General features: G+C 35.1%; 1 protein-coding gene across 1 annotated transcript in view; it reads right to left on the reverse strand.

Annotated features, from left to right (window-relative positions):
• Positions 1-23,474, reverse strand: part of FSIP2 (fibrous sheath interacting protein 2) — a 126,299-nt gene that overhangs the window by 18,876 nt on the left and 83,949 nt on the right. The window contains exons 14-15 of the mRNA XM_019931469.3: positions 12,521-21,494; positions 1,247-10,719 (exon numbers count right to left, since the gene is read on the reverse strand). Coding sequence (XP_019787028.2) covers positions 1,247-10,719; positions 12,521-21,494 — 18,447 coding nt within the window. The remainder of the gene's footprint in view (positions 1-1,246; positions 10,720-12,520; positions 21,495-23,474) is intronic.

The following is a 23,474-nucleotide window of genomic DNA, read 5'->3' on the forward strand; positions in this document are numbered from 1 at the left end:
AATACGAGTAAGATTTGTGACAGAAAATTCTACAAATAATTAAAAACTGCTTTTGACTAATGTTATTCTATAGTCTGTTCAACAGATTTTACTCCTAAGGGGTTACTTATGTATGAATGAAGACTACCAAATAATATGCTAATGCAAACAATGAGAATCCATGTGGAAGGATAAATTTTAGAGTTTGAAAGGACTGTCATCTGGTTCAAAAAATTTAGGGAAAAGAAGATTAAATTAGTATGTTAGCCCATAATAATCTCAGTATTTGAGTATGAAAACACAAAGTGCCAATTAACATATTTAACAGCCCTGAGACCTAGTTCAATGGGTTGCAGGATAGTGCTGGAGAAAATTTACTTCAAGTTTATGCTCCAGCGAGAATGGTTCTATAAAACTTTGCTCATTGTCCAGGCCACAGACTGTACCCCTAAGCACACTCAGTCCTCTTATGAGTGAATACCATGAGTAGAAGAGGCTCTGATAAAAATCAAAATGTGTAGTAGATCAGTGTAACTATTGGCTAGACCACCCTTTGACCTCAGTGGTATAGTTTCCTTGTAACAAGGACATCATTTTGTCATTTTAAAGTCTCAATTAGTTTAATATATTTGGGGCCTAAGTATGGAGCTGCAGGGCAGAGCTAGGGACTAAAGCATGAGGAAACAGGTTCATAAATATGGCAGCATTAAAGCAGCTAAATCTAGAACAAGGATAGAAGAAGAAAGAAACGTGCCACTTCTTGAGAGTATAGAAGAACTTGAGGAAGGCTAATATAATTAAAGTGAAATAATAAGAAACAAGTATAACCTAAGAGTTTATAGAGCAGTAGTAATCAGAGTAGTCTGATATGTGTTGATGAATGTTGTTAAAAGTAAAAAGAGTAGTATTACTCCTGTAGAGCCTTAGGTTTGAGAAATGTATTTTAGATAGTTTTTATCATTATAATTTCAGTCAGCCTGATTTTACTGTTAAGGGTATTTCCCTATATTCCCATTATTTTTTTAAAGCCAGTTTAAACTTATTGTCTTAGGAAAACTAGCCTGAGACCTTTAGAGTGAGCCACAGAGCTGATATGGCAAGTCCCAGTAAGTCATATAACTATACGAATGAACTTGTGCAACCAATTTTCCTATTGGGCTAGGCAATAACAACAACAAAAAAATACATTCCCATATACCTATTTGAGGAAGGGAATCAGAACAACCATGGCTCACTTTTTTTTTTTTTCTATTTCTTTTTCACTTACCTCAAAGGGTTTTACATCGAGTCGTCCCATCTTATTCAATGAGGTACGTCTTTCTCTTTTTAACTGTCCTACAGTAGATGTGTCTGAGGAATAACTTCTTCTACTTATTGATGCTCTTCTCAGTTCTGCTATGTTATGTCCAGTGTTTTTAAAACATTCCACCTTAAGTTTCTCAAGAGGTTGAGTTTTTACAGAAATTACTGCTAAATGTTCTGAGATAATGTTTGGATCTATTTTGAGTGGTTTATTCCCAACATGTGGAACTATTTTAATTGTAGAGTCCTCTACAATTGAATCTTTATTTGACTCTTCTTTATCTAAGTCAGGGATCACTTTAGCATGCTCTTGTGCCTTTTGAACAATTCTGTTAATGTCTAGATCTCCTAAGAGACCAGCATTTGAATTCTTTGGACTAACAATATCTAAGGGAAAATTTGAAACTTCATTAATAATTAAACTGGCCACTTTTTTAGGGAAAACTCCATTTGTACTTTTTATATCATAATAAAGATCTTTATGGGTTCTCGGTTGTTGTAGTACATTACTATAAATAGAATCAATAACCTGAGAAATCATTTCTATACTTTCTGGATTTAAAAAGTGTTCTTCAGAATCAGCAGCAACAAGATTAATATTACTCTTAGAAATTTCAGCCGTCACAGATTTTGTCAGTTGAGATGCAATTTTATTTAACTCAGGCTTTGATAAGTTTTTTGCATGTTTGCTTGAGGCACTTGGCAACCTTACTATTTTAGCCAAGAACAAAGCCAATGCTTCCTCTAAAAACGTGGCATCTAACACAGAACCTTTTTTGGATGAAGACTTTTCCTGGGACTTAAATTCATTAACCATTTTGGCCACTCTTTCCATAATTTTGATAGCTTCCAGAGCTAATTCTGAACTTGGTAATTCTTCCTCTACTTGAGGTTGAAATTTAGAATTGGAAATTTCTTTCACCAATAAAAAACCTATTATATCAGAGAGGACATTACTCTTACCCATTAAATCTTTAAATATAGAAATGCGTGAGCCAGAGTGCTTTAAAATACTGGTATAAACAGAATTAACTACTTTTTCAATGGTTTCATTGTCAGCTAAAGGTACAGTAGGCAATTCCTTCGCTGGTGATACAACTTTAATCTTACTTTTGGAGATAAATTCTTGTATTGAATTTAATATTTTTGAGATAATTTTTTGAATTTCAGTTTCTAGGGATTTGGGTCTTTCATTATCTACTTTTGGAAACATAGATAAAAGCTTCGATAAAAATTTCACAGCAATTTCTTCTATTATGTTATAAGGCAGTATACGAGCATGTGATGGTTGAGGCTGGGGAACATCAGCAGTTTGGATAACATCTTTAAGAATATTTTCAACAACATTGTCAACTTCTGCACACTGATATGGAGTTAGCTCTCCAGAAAAGTAGTTCTGCAACTGATTACCAGTCACTTCTTGTAGAATTAAGTCAACCATGGTTTCTGAAAGAATTCTACATCCACTGGTTGCACAATTTTGTATAATCTCTTGTGATCCAAACTGTGACAAGAGATTATTATAGAGCGATTGAACCACTAATTGAATAATTTCATCATCATTGGGATGTAAGGATTCCACATACTGTATAATCATATCTTCATTTTTGGAGATCTCTGTTGTAACTGTACTTAATAACTTCATTTGAAAGAAATCTAGTTCTGTGAACCAGTTGCCCTCAGATGTTTCTGCTTCAGTGTTGGATACTGTTGAGAAAATTTTAGATGAAAGAGCGTAAATCACATTCTCTAAGAATTCATGAGGCAGCATGATGGTATATGGCGATGATGTTTGACACTCTTTGCTGGCTGTTCGAGCCAGCTTTTGGACCTTTTTAACAACATCCTTAGTTTCCAGAGGCAAACATGAAGGTGGAAACTCATCACACGATATCAAATTTAGCTTATATTGAAAAATTTCACTTATCATTGCACTAGTTAGTCGTCTTGCTAAATTTCCCCCATTACTCTTTATAGTCTTACAAATGGAGTCTTGAGATTTATATTCCTTCAAAATATTGCACACAGAGGAGTGAACAACTTTGTTGACCAATGTTTTATCAATTGATATTTTATCTAGGAAAAGTATCTTATTTGAAGAGGGTTTTTCAGTCATTTTATGCATATTATCCACAGTTATTTTCTTGACATTGGATGGTGCTTTATCTATATTTGATTCTTTATGCCTGGGAGGTTCTTTAGGAACTGATGACACTTTATCTACAGGTAGAAAAAACTGATTTTCCTTATCTGGCCTAAATACCTTAATTTGAGCATCTGAAAACTCCTTCAACAGTGAATCAATAAGTCTCATAGCTGTGTCATAGAGTTCAGCTTGATTTTCATCATCACTTACATTTTGGCATCTATCATATGTTTGTGTTTCTGGTGAGGAAGAAAAGACCAATTTGTTAACCACTTCGGTGATAACATCTTCTAAAAATTTAGCAGGAAAAATTCCAGGTTTACTTTTTGGTGGGTACTGAGGACTGTCTGATTTACTAGGTTCCTTTTTAATATCCTTAACTTTTACTTTCTCTTTTTCTCTTTTTTCCCCTCTCTCTTTCTCTTTCTCCCTCTCTTTTTCTATTTCTCTTGCTTTCTCTTTTTCTTCTTTTTTCTCTTTGGCAGGGAGATTTTTGTTAATTGACAGGTATAAATCCTTTGTTGAAATGGACTGTGCAAAATCCTTGCCAACCTCTTGAACTAGAGGCAATGATATATAACTTGGCAGACTTTGTCGTTTTGAATAATCTGCTAATTCTTGAGAATGATATATTCCTAAGATATTATCATAAATATTTTCAGTGACATTTTGAACACATTCATAATGTGAGCACTGTCCTTCCTTTATATCTATTTGAGCTGGAGAGTCTTTCCTTTCCTCATCGTTTGGCTTTTGGGCAACTGTTTTCTCTATTGTGGTCTTTGTATTTCTTGCTTTGGTTGTCAAAGAAGATAACTGAAAGGGCTTGTCTTCTTTTTTTAATGAATTTTCTCTTGTTTTGTCAATCTTCTTCTCAATGTCTATTGCAAAATCTGGTCTAAGTATTTCCTTTTCACATTCTGTACCATCAGTAGCTACTAGAAACTGTGTGTGTACCTCCTTACCTTGCCCCTCCTTATTTGAAAGTGATATGCTTTTCTTCTCAATTTCATTATTTTTAAGTGTTCCCTTCAAATACAGCTCCTGTTTATCTTTATTTTTCACACTAGTAGTTGGAGAAGTAACTTCTGATACATTATATTTTTGAATTGGAATTCCCATTTTATTTTCATTCTCTTTCTTTTTATTTGCCACATCTGCAGCTGACTCTGATAACAGGTTAACCATGTTGCTTTTCATAATTCTAGTTACAGAGGTAACTATTGGATCTTGGATGTCACCTTTTTTCATTGATGTCTCCTTAGTTTTGAAACTTTTCTTTTTACTCATTGCACCTCTATCTATTTCCAAAGTATCCAACACATTTTTCTGGTCTGAGGTTAGAGATGTGTGTTTATATGATTGTTCTGGTAAAGTAAGTTGGTTCCCTTTTAAGCATCTGTTTATCTGTGTAGAGGTTTTCTGTAGAAGGTGTTTAACCCTTTGGGTGATGTTATCTGGATTTAGAAATGAATAGAAGGTGGAAGACCAGTCTCCTGAAAAAAGTGGTTGAATCTTGAAAGCAGAGATGGCCTTCTGGGCTGAAGCAGCAATCATTTCTGTAACAATGTTGTTTTCATCATCCTTCTGAATAGCATTAGATCCATACTTTCCTATGAACTGATCATACACAAAATTGGATATCTTATCAACTGTCTCTTTATCAATTGGTGGAAAAGAAAAAATTTCTTCAGCATTTGGTAGAACTTTAGTTTCACTTTTCCTAAATTCTCCTACCAGAGAGTTTGCAAATTTTATAGCCAAGCTCACAATGTCTGGCTCTGGTGTTTCTTTTTTCTTAGAATCTTCAGTAATACTTGGAAGAGAGCAAAACTTGTGAACAAGGTCAACAATTACATCTTCCAAAAATGTAGCTGAATATAGAGAAGGCTGTCTCTTTTCTTTACCAGGTTTAGTATGTACAGAGACATGGTCATAATTAGATAAGTTATTGGAAGATGATTCTTCACCATGTAAAAATGGCCTCAGATGATGATCCATGATTTCCTTCATAATGAAACCAGCTATTTTACTGAGGAATGAGCCTCCTTTTTTGTCTGCATCTTTCTGGACTTCAGCTTGAAATTCAGATTTTTTCAAAATATTATTACATATAGAGTCAACCAAATTCTCAGTCACTTCTAATTGCATACTCTCTGTGTTCTCCTCTGCCCTAGCAAGACGGATCTCATGTTCAGAAATTTCTTTGATAATTTCATCAGTTAATTTTGATGCTGCATCCACAAACTCATAATCTGGTGAAACCTCTTCCTCTTGTAGTTCACTTTCAGTGTCAGTTGAAGGGAAGATATGCACTAGAAGCTTGTAAATCATGTCTTCTAAAAGAGAATGTGACAGCACAGTAATACGTAATGGCAAGGCATGGCTATCTCTCATGATGACATTGAGCACATTTCTGATGATTTTATCAGCTTGAGGGGAAGAGTAGGAAGAAGATACTAATTCTCCTGAAACTAATGACTGCACCTGATAATCATAAATTTCTTCCAAAAGCAAATTAAATATTTTTCTTCCAAAACAAGCTGTGTCACTTTGTATAGCCCTATATATTTGAATCAGAGATTTATATTCATCTAATAGTTTTTCATAAATTAGGTTGACTGTTTTTTTAACCATTTCTTTATATCCTTCTGAAAAACACATATCATCATCAAAGTTATCTGAAACTAAAATCTCCGATGTGGTGAACTCCAGAACAATTGATTTTACTAATGTTGTAACAATGCCAGTAATTTTGTCTTTAACGATATCTGGATTTTCAGCAGCCAAGACATTATGTGAGAATGCATAAAGAAGTTTACATAAAAGTTCAGAAATTACTTCCTCCAAAAAGACAGCTGAATTCACAATTAAAGACAACTCTTTTTGTTTAGGATCTACTACTTTCTGTTTGTAAGTTTGATCAACTGCGGCTGAAAGGAGAGTTTTATCTCCAGATAAAAATAACTGAAGATGATGGTTAAAGATTTCTTTTATTATAAAACTTGCTATTTTTGAAACAGGTATATTACTTATATTTTTTTTATCTTTTGTAAGAGACTGGTATATATTTGAATAGGAAAGATCAGCATAAATGGAATCAACCATGGATTGGATATCTTTTTCTGAAATCATACTATGTTTTTCATTCCCATGTTTAATAATACATATTGAATGTTTTGAAATTATTGACATGATTTCATTTATCAGTTTTATTACTGTATTACTTAAGTCTGATTGAGAAGTATTTTGGTGTTCTGTACTGGAGGCCAATGGACTCATCTGAGATATAAGCTGAGACACAATTTTTTCCAAATGAGTATGTGATAACATAGTAGTATATATTGTTGAAGCCTGTCTTTGGAATCTTGATTTAGTAATGTCACATTGAACTTTCTTTATCAAAATATCAGTACTAAGTTTGGATTGTGATCCAAATGGAAACTTTTCTATAAGATTTGTATGAATTTGGAAATCAAAGGTTTCGGCTAGGATGGTTTTAGTTATCCTTGCAGCCAGTGTCTTTGTGTCATTTAGAAAATCTTTATCAGGCATCATATCCATTTCATATTCTTGCACAACTTTGCTGTACACCATGTCAATAATGTTTTTGACTACATCTCTCTCCACTGGAGGCAAACATAAATTTTCCTCAGCATTCTCTAAAATGCTAACTTGGGCTTTTGAGAATTCCTCTGTTATGAACTGTATGAGTTTTTCAGCTTTATCAAACAGTTCATCTTCTGAATCTGTTACTGATTTTGTTTGTACAATGCCTAACACCCTGTGGAATATCTTGCCTAAAACCCCAGAAATCACATCTTCCAAAAAAGTTGAGGAATAAACACTGGCATAAAACCACTGCCTTTTCTCATCACCAAAATATGTATATGATGAAGAAGGTAATGACTTTCTGTTCACAAATGGCTGAAGATGTTGTTGACAGATATGTTTAATGATAAAACCTGCTATTCTGTCAATAAAAACATCATTACTGCTTGTGATATTTTGCTCAACTGATTCTTGAGACTCAGAGTTTGAAATATTTTTGAATACTGAGTCCACAAGATGCTGAACACTGTCTTCTGAATAAACAAACTTGGTTTCTTCATCTCTTGAACATCGAATGTCATGTTGGGAAATTTTCATCCTAATATCACTGATTATATTTGAAGCAATTTCATTGAAATTAACTTTTGATCTATCTTTTGGAGTTTCTCTGTTTGCAACAATGCTAGATGCAGAAGGGAAAATTCTAGATAATAGTATTCTGATCATGTCTTCTAAAAATGTATATGGCAGCAAGGTGTTATATGGAGATAAACTCTGACTTGGCTTGGTAGACCTACTGATGTTACTAAGAACATCTTGAATGATATTCTCAGTTGTTGAAATAAAATATGAAGATGGCAAATCCCCAGAAAACAGTGGATGAAGAAGGTAATCTGAAATAGCTGCTACAACTAAGTTGGTAATTTTTTCCACAAAAATATCTCTGTCTTCCGACTCTTTATCAACCTCAGGGTCTAATCCATGCTGTTTTAAAACATTTCTATAAACTGAGGTGACGAGTTCATCCACAATATCTGTATCTACAGAGGGGTAAGACTGTTCTTTGTCATTATATAGAATGTGAACTTTAGCTTTGTCAAAATGGTTATTTACTGAGTTTACTATTTTTTGGGTCATGTTTTCCAGCTCAATTTCAGTGTTATGCTTTGGACTGAAAATTTTTGATGAAAGTCTGGCAACAATTTCCCCTACAAATGTCTTAGGGTAAATACCTGAGGGTGATGGTGTCTGGGGTCTTTGTGACTCTATGACTTCACTGAGAACCTGTTTAACCGTATTCGATATTGTATCCGATGGAGTCTTTGGACGAGGTAAACCTTCTCCACACAAAAATGGTTGAAGATGATTTTCAATAATCTCTTGGATAATAAAACTGGCTATTTGGTCAACCATAATTGGGCTTCTGCTGACTATACTTTTCTGTATTGAAAGAAGAGAGTCAGATGTTTGCATAATATTTCTATAAACAGAATCCACCATCTTCTGGAGGTTTTTTCCTGTACATAGATATTGATTATCATATATAGTGAACCAAATTTTATGTTTTGAAATGGCTGATATAACCTTATTTATTATACAGGTTGATATTTCATTAAAATCTGAACTCATGAAATATTTTTTTCCCAAAGAGGACGCCTTACTGGGTGGAGGAATGAGTTGAGATAAAAGTCTTCTGATGATATCTTCTAAAAATGAGTGTGATAACATGGTGCTATACCCCGCTGAAGACCTAGCTTGGGAAGTAAATTCTCTCAGGTTGTTTTGAAGTTTCTGTAATATAATTTCAGCATTGAGAGGGTAGTATGAATTATGTAAGAGCTTTCCCCTGAAGCAAGATGGGAGTTGGTAGTCCAAAATCTCTAACAATATGCTATTCGTTATTTGTTCTGCTATTGAAGTACTGTCACATGCCAGATTACCACCACAGGTCATTTTCAACTTATATTGCTGTAAAACATCATAATAAACGGAGTCAACAATCCTACTAAAAGTTTCTTTATGGATTGGTGGAAAACACAGTCTTTCTTCAGAATTCCGTAAAACAGTGACCCTTGCCTTATTAAACTCATTCACTACACTGTTGATAAATAATGCATTCATCTCATTGAGCTGGGCTTCAGTGATGTTTTCATTTTTGCCCCACAGTGAAATAGAGAGGTTAAAAAACAGTTCTGAAATTATGTCCTCTAAAAATGTGGCTGAATAAACACCCGTATTCATATCTCCTGGATATAGCTTATTATGGATGGCTATTGTATCCATATCCTTTGTTCCCTGTCTTTTAAAAGGTGACACATTAGCAAAATTTGCTGAATACTTCTTGCCAAATGGTGCTTGTATTTTGGAGTTAACTACACTGAGATTATTCAGGGGTCCTGTCAAAGCATTGCCATCATAACTCGTGAGTCCTAAAGAACCTTTACCTTGTCCTAATTCTGTTAACTCTGGCCTTTTTGTTTTTATGAAACTAGACTGTATTTCTCTCGTTCCATACTTCAAATGCTTGTTTGCAAAAGGTGGACTTTGGGGCAGTTGTATACTGTGACATAATTTATCCATCAATGATTTAACCAAGCTGTGGGAAAGAACAGTAAGAATAGAGTCTGATGACAGTAAATCTTGATCCATTTCTGCCAGATTTTCCAAAACGTCTGACATATAATCCCCTTGAAATTGTTCACAGTCCATCGTTCTCTTACAACAACCAAATTCTTCACCTTGTACACTTTGAAGTATTTTTAAAAGTTGACATTCTTCTGCTGATATCTCTTCAGAAAGAGGGCTATTATCAAGAAAGACAGAGTTTGTGCATTTTTCTAAAAGTGTTCTAATAAGTTTCTCACACACAACATTGAGAAGGAAAACTGATTTGGGGGTGAGCCCTAAGTTATTTCCAAGTATGTTATTACATTGCCGATCATTTGATGATGCAAAAAATATTGCTTTTTTATCAGCATCCATAGCCTCATCTGGCTGTTCATCTGGTAAAAATAAATCCAAAACAATACTGAAAACTTTGTTGACTACTTCTTTGGATTCATGAGGTTTTAGGCTACCAGCCAGACTATCTAACTTATGGGCCAGATAACTTAATTTATTTTTTTGAATGATATGATCAGTTTTGTGAGTAGATAATTCCCAGTCTCTGGAAGCTTTCTGTCTTTGCATGGTATTTTTTTTGTTGCAAATGGGCACACTGTTGCTTCTAAGCATGGAAAATGGTCTATTTCTTCCACTGTTTTCCAGGTGATGATTTAACCCTATTTCTTTGGACAGTACATGAATCACACCTATTAAGAGATCCTGAAAGAGATCATCAAAGTCAGCAGCAGCTACTCCTGGGCAGCAAATGTACTTTCTTTTTAAGGAAGACATTTGCTGTGCAATGTCAATCTCTATGATATTACTATTTAAAAGGATTTCAGCAATGATTTCAGAAATACTTAAAGCAAGTTCTCCAACAGAAATTGACCTACTCTCAAACACTTGAGAATCAATTGAAATAATTGTGTTAAATGCTGCATGGGAAGCTTTCTCCTTTTCTCTGCTATCTGTGGTGCTATCAGAAATGCTTGAAATTAAATGGCAAATGACGGACTCAGTGAGATGTTCACAAAATTGATAAAGAGAATAATCATTGTATATGCTTCTTAGAGGCTGTTTTGATTCATATTTTTTTCTTGACGGTGTGGAAACAATAGACACCTCCTCACTGGAAACTTAAAAAAGAAAACATTACCATTTTAGCACGCATTAAGGGACATATGGAAAATTCTATATATTGGTAGTTATTTACATATGAATTTCACCTTTGGAACACCTCACTAAAGAAAAAGAAAAATCTAGTCAAGAAAGATATTGGGTTTTCTTCAGATACTTATTTTCCCACCTGTGGAATCTTAGTTTTAGCCATAAAGTTGAGAAAATAACCCTAAAGAATTCAAATCTCTAAGTCTAGTGCTGATACCTATCTTGCTTAGATGGGTGAAGGTGCTCAAAGAAGCTGGAAATCCTGGGGCAGAGAAATGATTTCCAAGTGTGATGTTACATCTTAACATGTCTGCAGTGATCTCTATTTAAAAAGTATTTTTAGTCAAACATATAATATGTATTACTTTTAGGAAACTAAAGAGTTGTGTTGCAATAACAACTTGACTGAAATAAGAGTGCTCACTTCAGAAAGGTTAGGGATGGACTGTAACATCAGCAGTACTTTAACCCCTAGATTAGTTTGTTACAAAGATGATGGGCCAACCCAACCAGGCACAGGACTGTATTCTGCTATTCAACAGAGTACTGCAAATCATATACCTACTTGGTATGGCCAATTTCTTGGAGTGGCAGCCAGAGCTACATACTATTTTTTTCACAAAACTACCTCAGAATGTAATAACCTATTATACCTCTGCATGTGGAATCAGGCAAGACTCAGTGGAGAGGGGAGGCTTTAAGCTGAACTTTGACAGCTAGACAGGTTTTGGCCATGTTGAGATGAAGGGAGGGAGGAAAGAGTGCTCCACGTGGAAGGAACATGAGTGAAATCGCTGGAAGGCCCTGGACATGTCTGGGAATAGAGAAGATATATGATAGAAAGAGCCAAATACCAGTGGGAGGGAATCATGGATCTTCTCTTGTTTGCTTTCTTTTTCTTATTCTCTAAGTTCAATTAGGCTATGCTTAAAGAAATTCTACTTATAAGCTTGCAGTTGCAGATACACAACTGTCCACCTTGAAATCATACCAGTTTTAAGTATAGGAAATGGCCTCATGGTGCAGGTAGGTAGGACTGATAGTATGTGTTCTGCAATTTGAATGATGGGCAAGTGATGTATCTGGACTGGTAACGTAGCAACTAATTATTGGCAACTAGAATTACTGATCCAGTTCAAAGCTATAATAGATTATTCGATTGAATGTTATGAACTTTCCAATAATAAATTTTCACATATGAAAGTAGCTATCACATATGGTTCAACCTCTAGCATATACAGATAAGCCTTTTTAAAAAGGGAATGAAAATATATTTTTAAATATATGTTTAGAGTATTATACCTAAAAGGAATTTAATAACACTGGAATATAAGCAAAATAAGATGTTTAACACAACTGTTCTTATACACTGTGACTAATAATAGCAACGACTTCAACTGTACACATTAAAGTTGAATCACAACCTTCAGTTACCTGTACATTTGGTATAATTATAAAGAAATCATGCATGAGAACTTTAATAATCTTTGGAACTCGGACCTCATGTTCAACCAAAATCCCCTGCTTTAAAAAAGTCACATTTTCCCTCATCTGCAGATATGGAAAATTGAGAGACAGACCTTTTCAGATTCAAACCATATGAATGTTTAATTTTTTTTTTTTTTTTTTTTTAGTATCCTGATATATTAAGAAGTAATTAAATACCCTCCTTCTAAGGCTGTTTTCAGAAAAACAGTAAATGAAGCTTCTTGGACAGGAGATCTTTTAAATATATCTATTTTTTTCTAAATTATGCCCACTCTTACTTACCTCTAGTTTCAAAGTTCTTGAAATATGTGACCACAGATGTGGTGACATGTCTTGCTACCAAATGAATTTCATTTGGACCCAGTTCATGATCAGCAAAAGCAATGACTTCAACTTCCTTCAGAGTCTTTATCTTCAGGTAACTCTTATTTTCCAATTTTTGCATTAAAGAAAAATCTCCTCTGCTGGCTTCAGGTTTTTTGTTTTCTTCTTCAGGTATACAACTGATTCTTTTATCCCACATTCTAAGCAAACTTTTTTCCTCATTCTTTTGACCATATATTACAGACAAAGGGTTTTGCTTTGATATGAAAAATGGTTTCATTGTTTCTGTGCTTTCATTAATGTGTGGTTGACTTGGAAAGCCGTAGCTTAACAGCACAGTACTGACAATATTTTCTGCGGCTAAACAAATTTTGAGTGGAGAGACAGTTGTCTGAATTTGGTTTGGCTCAACAACTGGTTTGGAGATCTCATAATGAAACACTCTTGGATTTTCACCTTTTCTCATTTCTGTGAATGACATGACTTGCTGTGATGCTGTTTCTGTGGATTCATTTGCTTTCTTTAACAGTTTTTGTAAGACACTCCCTTCAGGGAGGGAGCTATTTCCTTTCATAGCTTGATCAAAATAGCCCAAGTCAGATTCCTTTCGGCTAAAGTCTTGTACTTTGTTTCTAGAGCATGATGGTATGTTTTCTGAATCAGGCCTTTCCATTGGCTCTGAGCTTCTAATTGTGTCTTCTACAGAGGCTCTGGAATATAAGGGTAAATTTGATGAAGACTTATACCTTTTTTTCTTATCTTCCTCTGAATAAAACCCTAAACCTGGTATGCTGCTTTGTGGAGGATGATTCCCGAATCCTACTTCCTTTAACTTTGACATGGGCATTTTCGTATCAGTTGCTAATTCAACCTGATTAACAATGTAGGTATTTTCTACTCCTTGGAACAAACTTTCCTTTGGAAGGTTTTTGATCAGAGACTCATTGAAATGAGTATACTGGTCCATCAGTGTACCAATGATCTCACTTGCTGCAATATTTTCTTTCAATATGCTAACTGAAGATGGTTCTGCTTGGCTTATTTCTTTGTCCAGCTTGCTCTTAATTATACCAAGCATGTCGCTGACAATATTAATGGCGTATGTAAGTAACTCTGAATGGAACGAATGAACCTGTAGAAGGGTATTCTGTACATTTTCCTTGGAAATAACAGTACTTGACTTGGATTCATCAGAAAACTTTTTTAGTGGTTGTAATTTTGGCAACATCTTTTTGCTTAGTCTCTGTTGGACAGGAAAAAGGTTTTCTACAGGCATCTTCGCTACTTCAGAAAACTCATATTTAGAGATATGTTTAAACTGTAAGTCTACAAAAGACTCTAACAGGTTTAAAACCCTGTCTACAATTTCTCGAACAATTTGGTTGCTAGAGCCCAAAGGACTTTGGTCTTCGGTTTTAGTGTTATATATTGGTTCATTGCTGAGGATGTCCTTGGTTGGAAAACCACATTTACTTTTAGTAGTAATGTGTTCTTTCCTGCTTGCTGGAGTTTCTTTACCACGTGGGGTGGGCATTTGGGATAAAAAGCACAGCTGTAATTTTTCAAATAGCATTTCAACAATTTCCCTTCCAAACATATTAATTTGTGCTTTGGTGTCTTCAGCTCTTGTAGAAGCTCCCTTAAAACAACTATGAAACCTGTTTTCACAATCTTCAAGATGTGGCAAATTTAAAAGTGAAAGAGAATATTCTAATTCTTTTGCTTTTATTGAAATTTCTGTCAAACCATTTTCAGCTATCATCAAGAGCTTACATTTTTCATTTTCCATGTCATTTGATTCTGCTTGCCATTTGTCAAACATTTTTTTAAATACACCTTCTTTAGGAAAAATCTGTTCTAACTGTGAAGAAACATCTTCCAAGTAAAAACATGCTTGTGGTTTGGCAAGAGACTCTGCACCTATATTCCCCTGTGAAAGTCTGGGATCATCCAGATGACAGAATACGATAGGATTAGCCAAATTTTGGTTATTTGTAGCATATAATCCTTGCAAAACCGTACTAACTATTTTATTTGCTGCCATGATTTGATCGGATGGTAAAGCTTTATCACCTACCATTGCTCTAATTTGCGTCACCTTTTCAAATTCTTTAACAGTTGTTTTCAGGATATTACTTATTATATCCTTGGCATACATTTTTAGTTCTGAAGTAGGCAACTTTACTTTCAGTAAGTTTTTGGCATCTCCCATTGATAGGATGTGTGGCAGCCCAATGGCAGTCTTGGACCAGATGTATTTTGGAGTCTTCTCTCCAGGACCTAATTTAGTCTTGCTTTTGGCCTTAGTACGACTAGGTCCTAGGTGTGGTTTTGCTCTAAATTTAGGCAAAGGAGTAACTTTTGATCTTGCTTTTAAACTTGTTTTAAAACCTGGCTTAGGGTTGCCCTTAGGGCTTAGTTTAGAACTGTGTAGCCTTAGAGGTTGCAACTCAACAGAACCACCTTTATGGGACAGGGCCTCTTCTAGATAAAGTGAGGCAAAATTTGTGATCTTATTGAGAACCATTTGGACTAAATCCTTCCCCACTTTTAATGGTGAATATTGTAAAAAAGTTTTTTCCAATAGAGAGACATTTTGACTGCCTGCATAAGGATAAACCTGTGGTAGCATATAGCTAGTGAGATTACTTCCTATTCCTGCTTGTGTAGTTTCTCTGATGCATGATGATTTCTTTGGTAAAATATTTTTGTCAGTTGCTTGTACTTTATTACTTTCATATAACGACGTCACAACTACAGAGTACATTTCCCCCAAAACGCTTTCAATTATGTCACTTGCTACACTGTTAATATGGGATTGAAAGAAGTTTTTTTGTGTTATGTCTAATGTTTTAATTTTAGAGCTAGACATAAAGTGGGGGATTTCATTAAATGAAGGCAAATGGCCTATGATTTCCATTATTCTTTGATACACTTTACTTAAAACTTCTTCCACTGCACTGAATAATGCAGTTCTTGCTTTTTGTTTTGATTCTTCATTTTTTGTAAATATTTCCTCTAGAACAATTCTCTGGCTTTCCCTTTCCAATGCCATTTGGTTTTGTTCTAATGGATACTTTGAAAACAGAGACAGTTTGGTGTGTGTTTCCTGAGCTCTTTGTCCCAGTGATATTTCATTTGATGCAGTTCGTTGTGAAAATAAGTTAGGATTGTCCTTTGAGTAAAAACTGATTTCCTTTACAGATCTTTTATTATATAAAATCTTTAAGATACTGTTGACAATTTCACTCACAGTGGTGATTTCTTGGAATGAAATGTTGTTTGGGTATGGATGCATCTTTTGGATTTTGAGGTCTAAGTCATTTTTAATCAGCTTCAAAATGGCACTGGCAATGATGTCAGCATATTCTTTAAGACTAGCTTGTGATAGATGAATTGTAGATCCAAGTTTTTCTCTGTAACTGGCAAAAGTGAAATCTGTGAGCTCTTCACTGAGAACAGTTTCATTTGATATTTTCAGAATATTCACATTTGATTCCACCTGGCTTGATTCATGAAAGATGCTGTCATCTCGTCTACAGTTTTCCAGTTCTGGGCTCAGAAATGACTTTTCTTTAGGCTGGAAAGCAAGAGTAATTAACAAATCCATTCTTTCTGTGGCAAATGATTCTAACCGATTGAAAATAGTTTTAGTAATGAAGTCAGCACTTTCCTCACATGGGTCAGGAACAGATTTCTTGGGGTCTTCTTTCTCTACTATAGTTATATGAGTATCATTAGCATAAGCTGATTTCAGATTTTTTGAAGATGGAAAATGCCCTGTTTTTCTTTCACTTTTTGACTCCATAAGAAGAGGCTGTTGACACTCTGCTTCTGGAAACATATCACAAAAGGTCAGGGGCAATCTTGTAGAAGTAGGATCCTTTGAATTTATGCTAAGTATGACAGCAGAACTGAGATTATGAAGAACGATATCTACTATATCAGTGGATATCAATATGACATCTGAGTTAGGAACTGAAAAATTTGGAAGAATCTTATTTGCACCCTCAATGAACATTTCAGAATTTGCTCTGGAATGTTTGCCAGCTATGCTACATTTCAAAGTGGGTGTGGCAAATGAGAGATTATTCTGATACAGTATTTTTTCATAAATATCACATAAGATACTTTCAATGGTATCTTGTATTTGAAACTGAAGTACTTTTTGATACTCAGTCTTAATAAACAGCTTTTCAATAATACCTTCTTGCTGATCTGAATTAATGTCTTTGTCAGGATTGTTTTTGTCACATTTTCCTTTAGATGATACAATATCTAACACTGTGTTAACAATTTGACTTGCAATACTCTCAGAAACCACAATGTTATGAGTTAAGAAAGAATTTTCCCTTTCTTTATCTAATTCATGTTTGATTCCTTGTAAAATTTTTCTGGCCACTTCTGTTGCATATGTATTTAATTTATTCAAAGAGACTTGACATAATGAGTTGGTCTTTTCTGACATAATATGATCCACCGAGCAACAGGAAAATTGATCATCAGAATACAAATCTTTGGCTGATAATGCTTTGCTTAATGTACTCTTATCCTGCTGAATAGGTAAAGCCATTGGAACTGTGAAGTTGATCTGGGGACAAAAGAGAGATTGTACTTTGGAAGTAGCAAAAATTTCTAAACTTATTAATATTGCCTGTATAATATCTTCAACTATGTTTACTTTAGCCTGTTTGTCAACATTGAATCTGGACTGAAGAGTATACGGATTCTTGTTCGGCACAGTGATGGAGGGCTTTCCTCCTCCACTGGTGTGTTCATGAAAAGAAACATTTGTTGAAAAGGTGATGGTCTTATACCTGTTTTCACTTGCATTTCTCCCTGTCATAGCAGCTGAATAAAGTTTATCAAACACAGTCCTAACAACATCATCTACCACTATGGTTACATCTGCTTCAGACACCATCATTTTATCTATAAATTGAACAGATGTTTGAGCAACTGTCTCTTCAATATTGTGAGGGATGCCACTTAAATAGGAGTGGGAGAGAGAAAGCATATTTAATTGACTGACCAAAGCACTTTGAAAAATTTCATTCAAAATATTTCTTATAATGGGAACAACTGGAGATTTCTGTGGTTCTTTGAGTTTCACTTCAGTTTTGTTTAAGGTTCTTTCTAGAACACATTGTTGAAGAGAATCTGATTTAGTTTCTTCTCTAAGTGATCTTCTCTCTCCAATGAATTCTTTCTCTGTATTTGCAGCATCTTCTAGAAATGAATCTGATTCAACTCCACCAGGAAGAAAATTTCCATAGGTTGGCCTGTATCTGTAAGTTTGAATGCCTCTCTCTTCAGATTCAGTTTCATTAAGCATATCTGAGGATACTGCATCTAAAATTAAACTGACTATATTCTCAAGCATTTGTTTGTCAGGTGATGGTGTTTCCATACTTGTCCTCAAATCTAATAAGTTCATCTTTAATTCTGTTTGAATAGCTTTCAAAATAGCACTTGATACCTTCTTTGCATGCGTGTATAAAGCAGATTGCAATAGTTCTTCATGTGTGTCCGTGAAAACACTGGGACTTTCACATTCCAAGTCCATCTTACTGATTTTTTTATTTCCATCATTGATAGACGCCTCCAGAGTTTCTAAATTTCCATTGGCAAACTCTTCTAGTTTAGCAAAAACCATATTAAGAATATCTGAAGCCACAGCTTTCAGTTTATTAGAATGAATTTCTTTTTTGCTCCCTGTTTTGGAAGACTTAGGAGCAATAGATTTTTCCTTGCTTTTAGTCTTCTCTTTATTACCCTGCTGAACCATCCTGGAAACTATGCTGGAGATTATGTCAGTGCACTTGGCCATTTCCTCAATAATTGAAGTAAACAATAGGCTGTCAATATCAAGAGACTCTGAGACAGCTTTAAATCCTGAACTTACAGAACTACTATCCATGTCAACACTACATAATTTTGCAAGGATATATTCCAAAATTGTTGTGGAAATGAGCTGAATATTAGACTGTATTTCAGTGGCTGTTTGCTGATTCTCATTTGTCTTCTCTCTGCTTAGCTTACTACAAGATGGCTGACAGTGAGGGTGGGCTCCTATGAGCTTGCATAACATTTCATAGAGTGTTTCCCCAATATCATCTAACACTTGCAATCTGGAATTCTCTTTGAGATCTTTTTCATTAATGACACTGTGGAGAGCACATGGCGTAGCTAAAAATTTGTAAAAAGTGTTTTTATCCTGTCCACTTGGCAAAATGTTCCCTTTATCAACATTATCAGATCCGCATGACGTCATAGGCTTTGGATTTTCTGAAGGGAGTGAAATATTGCTTTGATCTGAATGTCCACTTGATAATATTTCACAAATGCAAGTTAATAATGCAGATGCCATAATGTCATCACTGAGATTTGAGACAAGAGATTCTGATTTATCAGTGTCAGTAAAAAATCCTTTACCTGTAAGGGATTTGGTATGGTCTGTTTCCCTAAGATTTAGGTTTTTCTTATTGAGTTCCAGTTCATTCTGGATAGCATGCAAAACAATGTTTACCACTTTAGTTGTATAAGTACTAAGTTGAGATTGTAATGAAGATTGCTCTGCAAGTGAAGGTTTGAAGCCCATTTGCAATTTTGGACAAACAAATAACTTCAGCCTTTTAAAAACTGCATTAATGATCTTATCAGTAATGTCATCTATAGGCTTAGGTTCACTTTCTTCAGATTTTAACAGGGAAGGCTTTGCAGGATCTACATCGAGTGAAGATAAATATTTCATTTTCTTTTCACTCTCGAACCATATTTTTAATGGCTTTTGATTTGGTGCTTTTTTGACCATGTGGAGAGTGTCAGGACTCTCTAGAGAAGTTTGAAGAACTGATGATGAAATGGAACTTTTGGTGGTATTGGGAATGCAGCTTGCCTTATAAAGTATATTTAATACAGCATCTGTTATTTCTTGAGCCACTGCACTAATTTCTGACACAGAAAACATCTGGTCCATCCATTCTTGATGTGACAGTCCTTGAGGTTTTTCTGAAACAACAACTGAAGCTTCTTTGCCAGTTTTACTGTCTAAATGACCAAGAGGAATAGAAGATACGTCCTTGAGCATTTCCGTTAAAACACTTTTAACTATGTTTTCTGAAGCCTTTTGTATTTGATGCTTTTGATCTTGGCTGAAAAACAAAATGTCTTTATTTAAACAGGGATTTTCCTTTAAAATTTTATTCTTAAAAAATGGTAGCTCAGTCTTTAACCTCCGATCATGAAATGCAGTTTTGCTTCTTGGAGAAGCAGGCTTTGTAGGTTGTTTGCTATTTCTTTTGTATTCAAGACAAGTGTTTCCTTTTGTAAACCAATGCTCAGGAATCTGTTCTTGTGATTTTGCTTTTTCATCTTTAAAAGATGAATCAAGCACATTTTCCACAATTTTGTCTATTTCTTCATTATCATCTTCAGAATAAAGGACCATGCCAGGAACATTAATAGGTGGAAATGGTCTTCCAGACCCAGAACCATTAGATAATCTAGTGCCAGTGAGTCTGTACTTTACTTCAGTGTCAGAAGGACTTCTCAGTCTAGAATGTCTACATTTTTGATTATCTGCTTTTACTGGTTCCTGATGTAACTGAGTAAAGATCTCATCGAGCAGCTTAAGGAGTACTACTGTTTCATCAGATGCAATAAGTCTTTCATTGTTAAGTTCGGTTTGTACATGTCTTAGTATAGTGCTGATTGCTTCCTCTATAAAGCCAACCAAAGAGGACTGGGAAAAAATATTTGACATTAAATTTTGTATTTCCTCTTTAACAATTAAATTAGCTGCATCAAGTTCAGGACATTTCTTTTTGTTGGCTTTTATAAAGCACATATATGTTGGGTCTGCCATATGTTGCTGATAAGAAAGTTTAGCTGCATCTTCAAGATGAGGAAGTTCATATTGCTTGCAAGATGCAAGAGTCATCAACTTTTCTAAAATGGCATGCACCATATCCTCTGCAATATCACACATGGGTTCCACAGTATGAGGCAGTGAATCTATTAAAGGTTTTCCATATGATGGAGTGAGAGATTCTCCACTGGGTGTTAAGCTTGGTTTAATGTTGACTGACAAATCTTCTTGTGAAAATATCTGGATACATTTTTTCTCAACTGCAGACTGTAGCTTCTCAAGCATGTTTTCCACGATCTCTGAAGCTACTGAGCAGATATCAGCATTAGAAACCAAGTCTCCTTTTTCAGGCTCACTTTGGTCAACAAAAACTTCAGCAGTAACAGAAGAAATAGAAGGAATGGCCTGTGTTAAATCAGACATTATTTCTTGAAAAATGCTTTCCAAAATCAATTCAGTTTCCCCTTTTAAGTGACATTTAAAGTTAACAAAAACATTCTTTAAATTCTTCATTTCATTCATAGCTTTTGTTTTTTGATCAGAAAACAATGGACTCTCTAAGCCGTCTGTTTCAGTGGTAGCATCCTTTGATTTTTTTGTGCCCGTTTCAAATGATGCTAGAAGGTGACTATCAGATTTACAACTTCTGAGCTTAGGGTATGTATATATCATGCTTGTTTTATTATAGTTGAGTTCAGATGTTATAGATTGTCCTTTAATGTGATGTGTTTTTCCCACAACTGTTCTTTCCACATGGGCAGATGGTGGTTTTAAAGGTGTGGTCGGTCGCCTTACTGATATGTCAACTGCAAATGCACAGGGCTCTCCCTGAAATGTTTTAGTTGTTGCAGATGTGTAGCTTCCATATGTAAACTCTTCACTGCATGTGCTACAAAAACTCGAACTATCTGAAGAGAGGATGGAGTCATCAGATACTGGGTATGCATTATTTTTCAACCTTTCTTCATACTTTGTGATGGCTGGGTATAATATACTGGTCACTGTAGCCACAACCCAGGTCATTATATTCTGAATTGTGCTATTCAGTTCCCCAGAAGTTACCTGGAAAAGAGGCAAGCAGGAATGAAAAGAAAATCATGTTAACAACTTACTCTATTCTGGGACAGAGGATAACATTTAATTTTTTATGTCAAACAATGCATAGCTTGATACCACCATTGTTATAAAAAGAACACAGTGAAAGAAAACCTATTTGGAATTTCAAATTAATTTCAAGTTGGTTTATTCTGTGCTACAGTAAAATACTTTTTGTATAAGTTTCCAATTGACTCCCATTCCCTCAGAAGCTTTTTCTCCCCCCCAACCTTTATTGCTAGGATAAATGAATTTCTGGTAAAAAAAAAAAAAAGATCACTAACTAGCTATCCAGGCACATTACTGGCAAGTATTTCGGCAAGAAGAAATATGGTGTCTACAACCCAGCAAAATTACTTTGAAATGAACCAGATTATTTCTAACAAAGCATTTCTCAAACAGATGCAGTCAAAACATTTGGGTGCCTTCAGAGGCATCTGTCTAGCTAAGATGTAAGGATGGACAAGAAGCCATCTCTCCTCCCCTTCCCTGCTGCAGGGGTGAGCCTGTGATGTGTATATATGGAAATGACTACAGCTAATTGCTAAGAATCATTTGATAGGCAACAAAAAAGTTCATGCTTTACAGAGATTGAGTGGCTTTGTATCCAACAAAAAAGTTATCAGTGGAAACTATTAAGAAGGCTGAGAAAAGGTGATGCACTGAGGGAACAAATGAATTTAGATTGAAAACAAGGGCAATCTAGAACTGAGTCTCAAAGAGTCAGTCAGGAGGGCTGAGCAAGAATAGGTGTTGGAGAATCCCTCATTTTGAGCTGGAAATAACAACTCAGGGACCAGATTTGAATGACAGTTTCCTTAGTGGTCAGTGGTGCTGTCCTACATTTAAACTGGACCAACAGTAGAAACAAAATCTATCTGTTTCTATATACCTCAAATTATGTACTGAAAAAAATTTTTTTTTTATTCATTTATTTTTGGCTGCATTGGGTCTTCATTGCTGTGTGCGGGCTTTCTCTAGCTGCAGCAAGCGGGGGCTACTCTTCGTTGGGGTACACAGGCTTCTCATTGCAGTGGCTTCTCTTGTTGCAGAGCATGGGCTCTAGGTGCATGGGCTTCAGTAGTTGTGGCGTGTGGGCTCAGTAGTTGTGGCTCACAGGCTCTAGAGCGCAGGCTTAGTAGTTTAGTTGCTCCATGGCATGGGGGATCTTCCCTGGCCAGGGCTCAAACCTGCGTCCCCTGCATTGGCAGGCAGATTCTCAACCACTGGGCCACCAGGGAAGCCCCTGAAAATATATTTTGGACTCACAAAACATCCTCTTGCCTATAATAAACTAATAGTATGTTTTAAATTGTTATTACTCTTAAAACAAAAAGCAATAAGTACAAGTAATTGGCAGCAAAGCCTGGAAGGCTGGCTTGTAGGCAGGAGGATAAAGAATAGGATTCCTGTAATGGAGCTGTTCACACCCAAAATATTGCCTTAAGTTAGTTAGAATTATTCCCATTTCAGACCAACATTGAAAAATAAGTTAACACCTATGTAGCATACTCTCTCCTGACACATTAAAGACTGTTTACGGGCACCCCAAGGAAAGCTATTTTATTCTGCTCTAATCCCTGAATCTCCTAATACATTTTTGCATTTATTATACAGACAATGGCTAGTGGTCTGAAAAACATATTTTGGGCGATAGCATATATGTCATATAATACTTAAATAATCACATCCAAAATCTAATATTTTAAGAACAAAGCAACTGTTCTAATCTACTATGACATATAAACTAAGACATTCAACATATATTATTTTTCTTAGTACCAGAGATAATAAACAGTAGCCCTACATTATTACTCTTAGGCTAGGTATGAGAAAAAGTTTCCAACCTTGATATATGAAAGATATTCCTAAAATTTTCTATGTAGTAAAATACGATAAATAGAACCTAGTTTGCAGTTGCTTTCCATTATATTAAACTGAGAAACA

This window comes from Tursiops truncatus, chromosome 7, assembly GCF_011762595.2.
Source record: "Tursiops truncatus isolate mTurTru1 chromosome 7, mTurTru1.mat.Y, whole genome shotgun sequence".
Lineage (NCBI taxonomy): Eukaryota > Metazoa > Chordata > Mammalia > Artiodactyla > Delphinidae > Tursiops > Tursiops truncatus.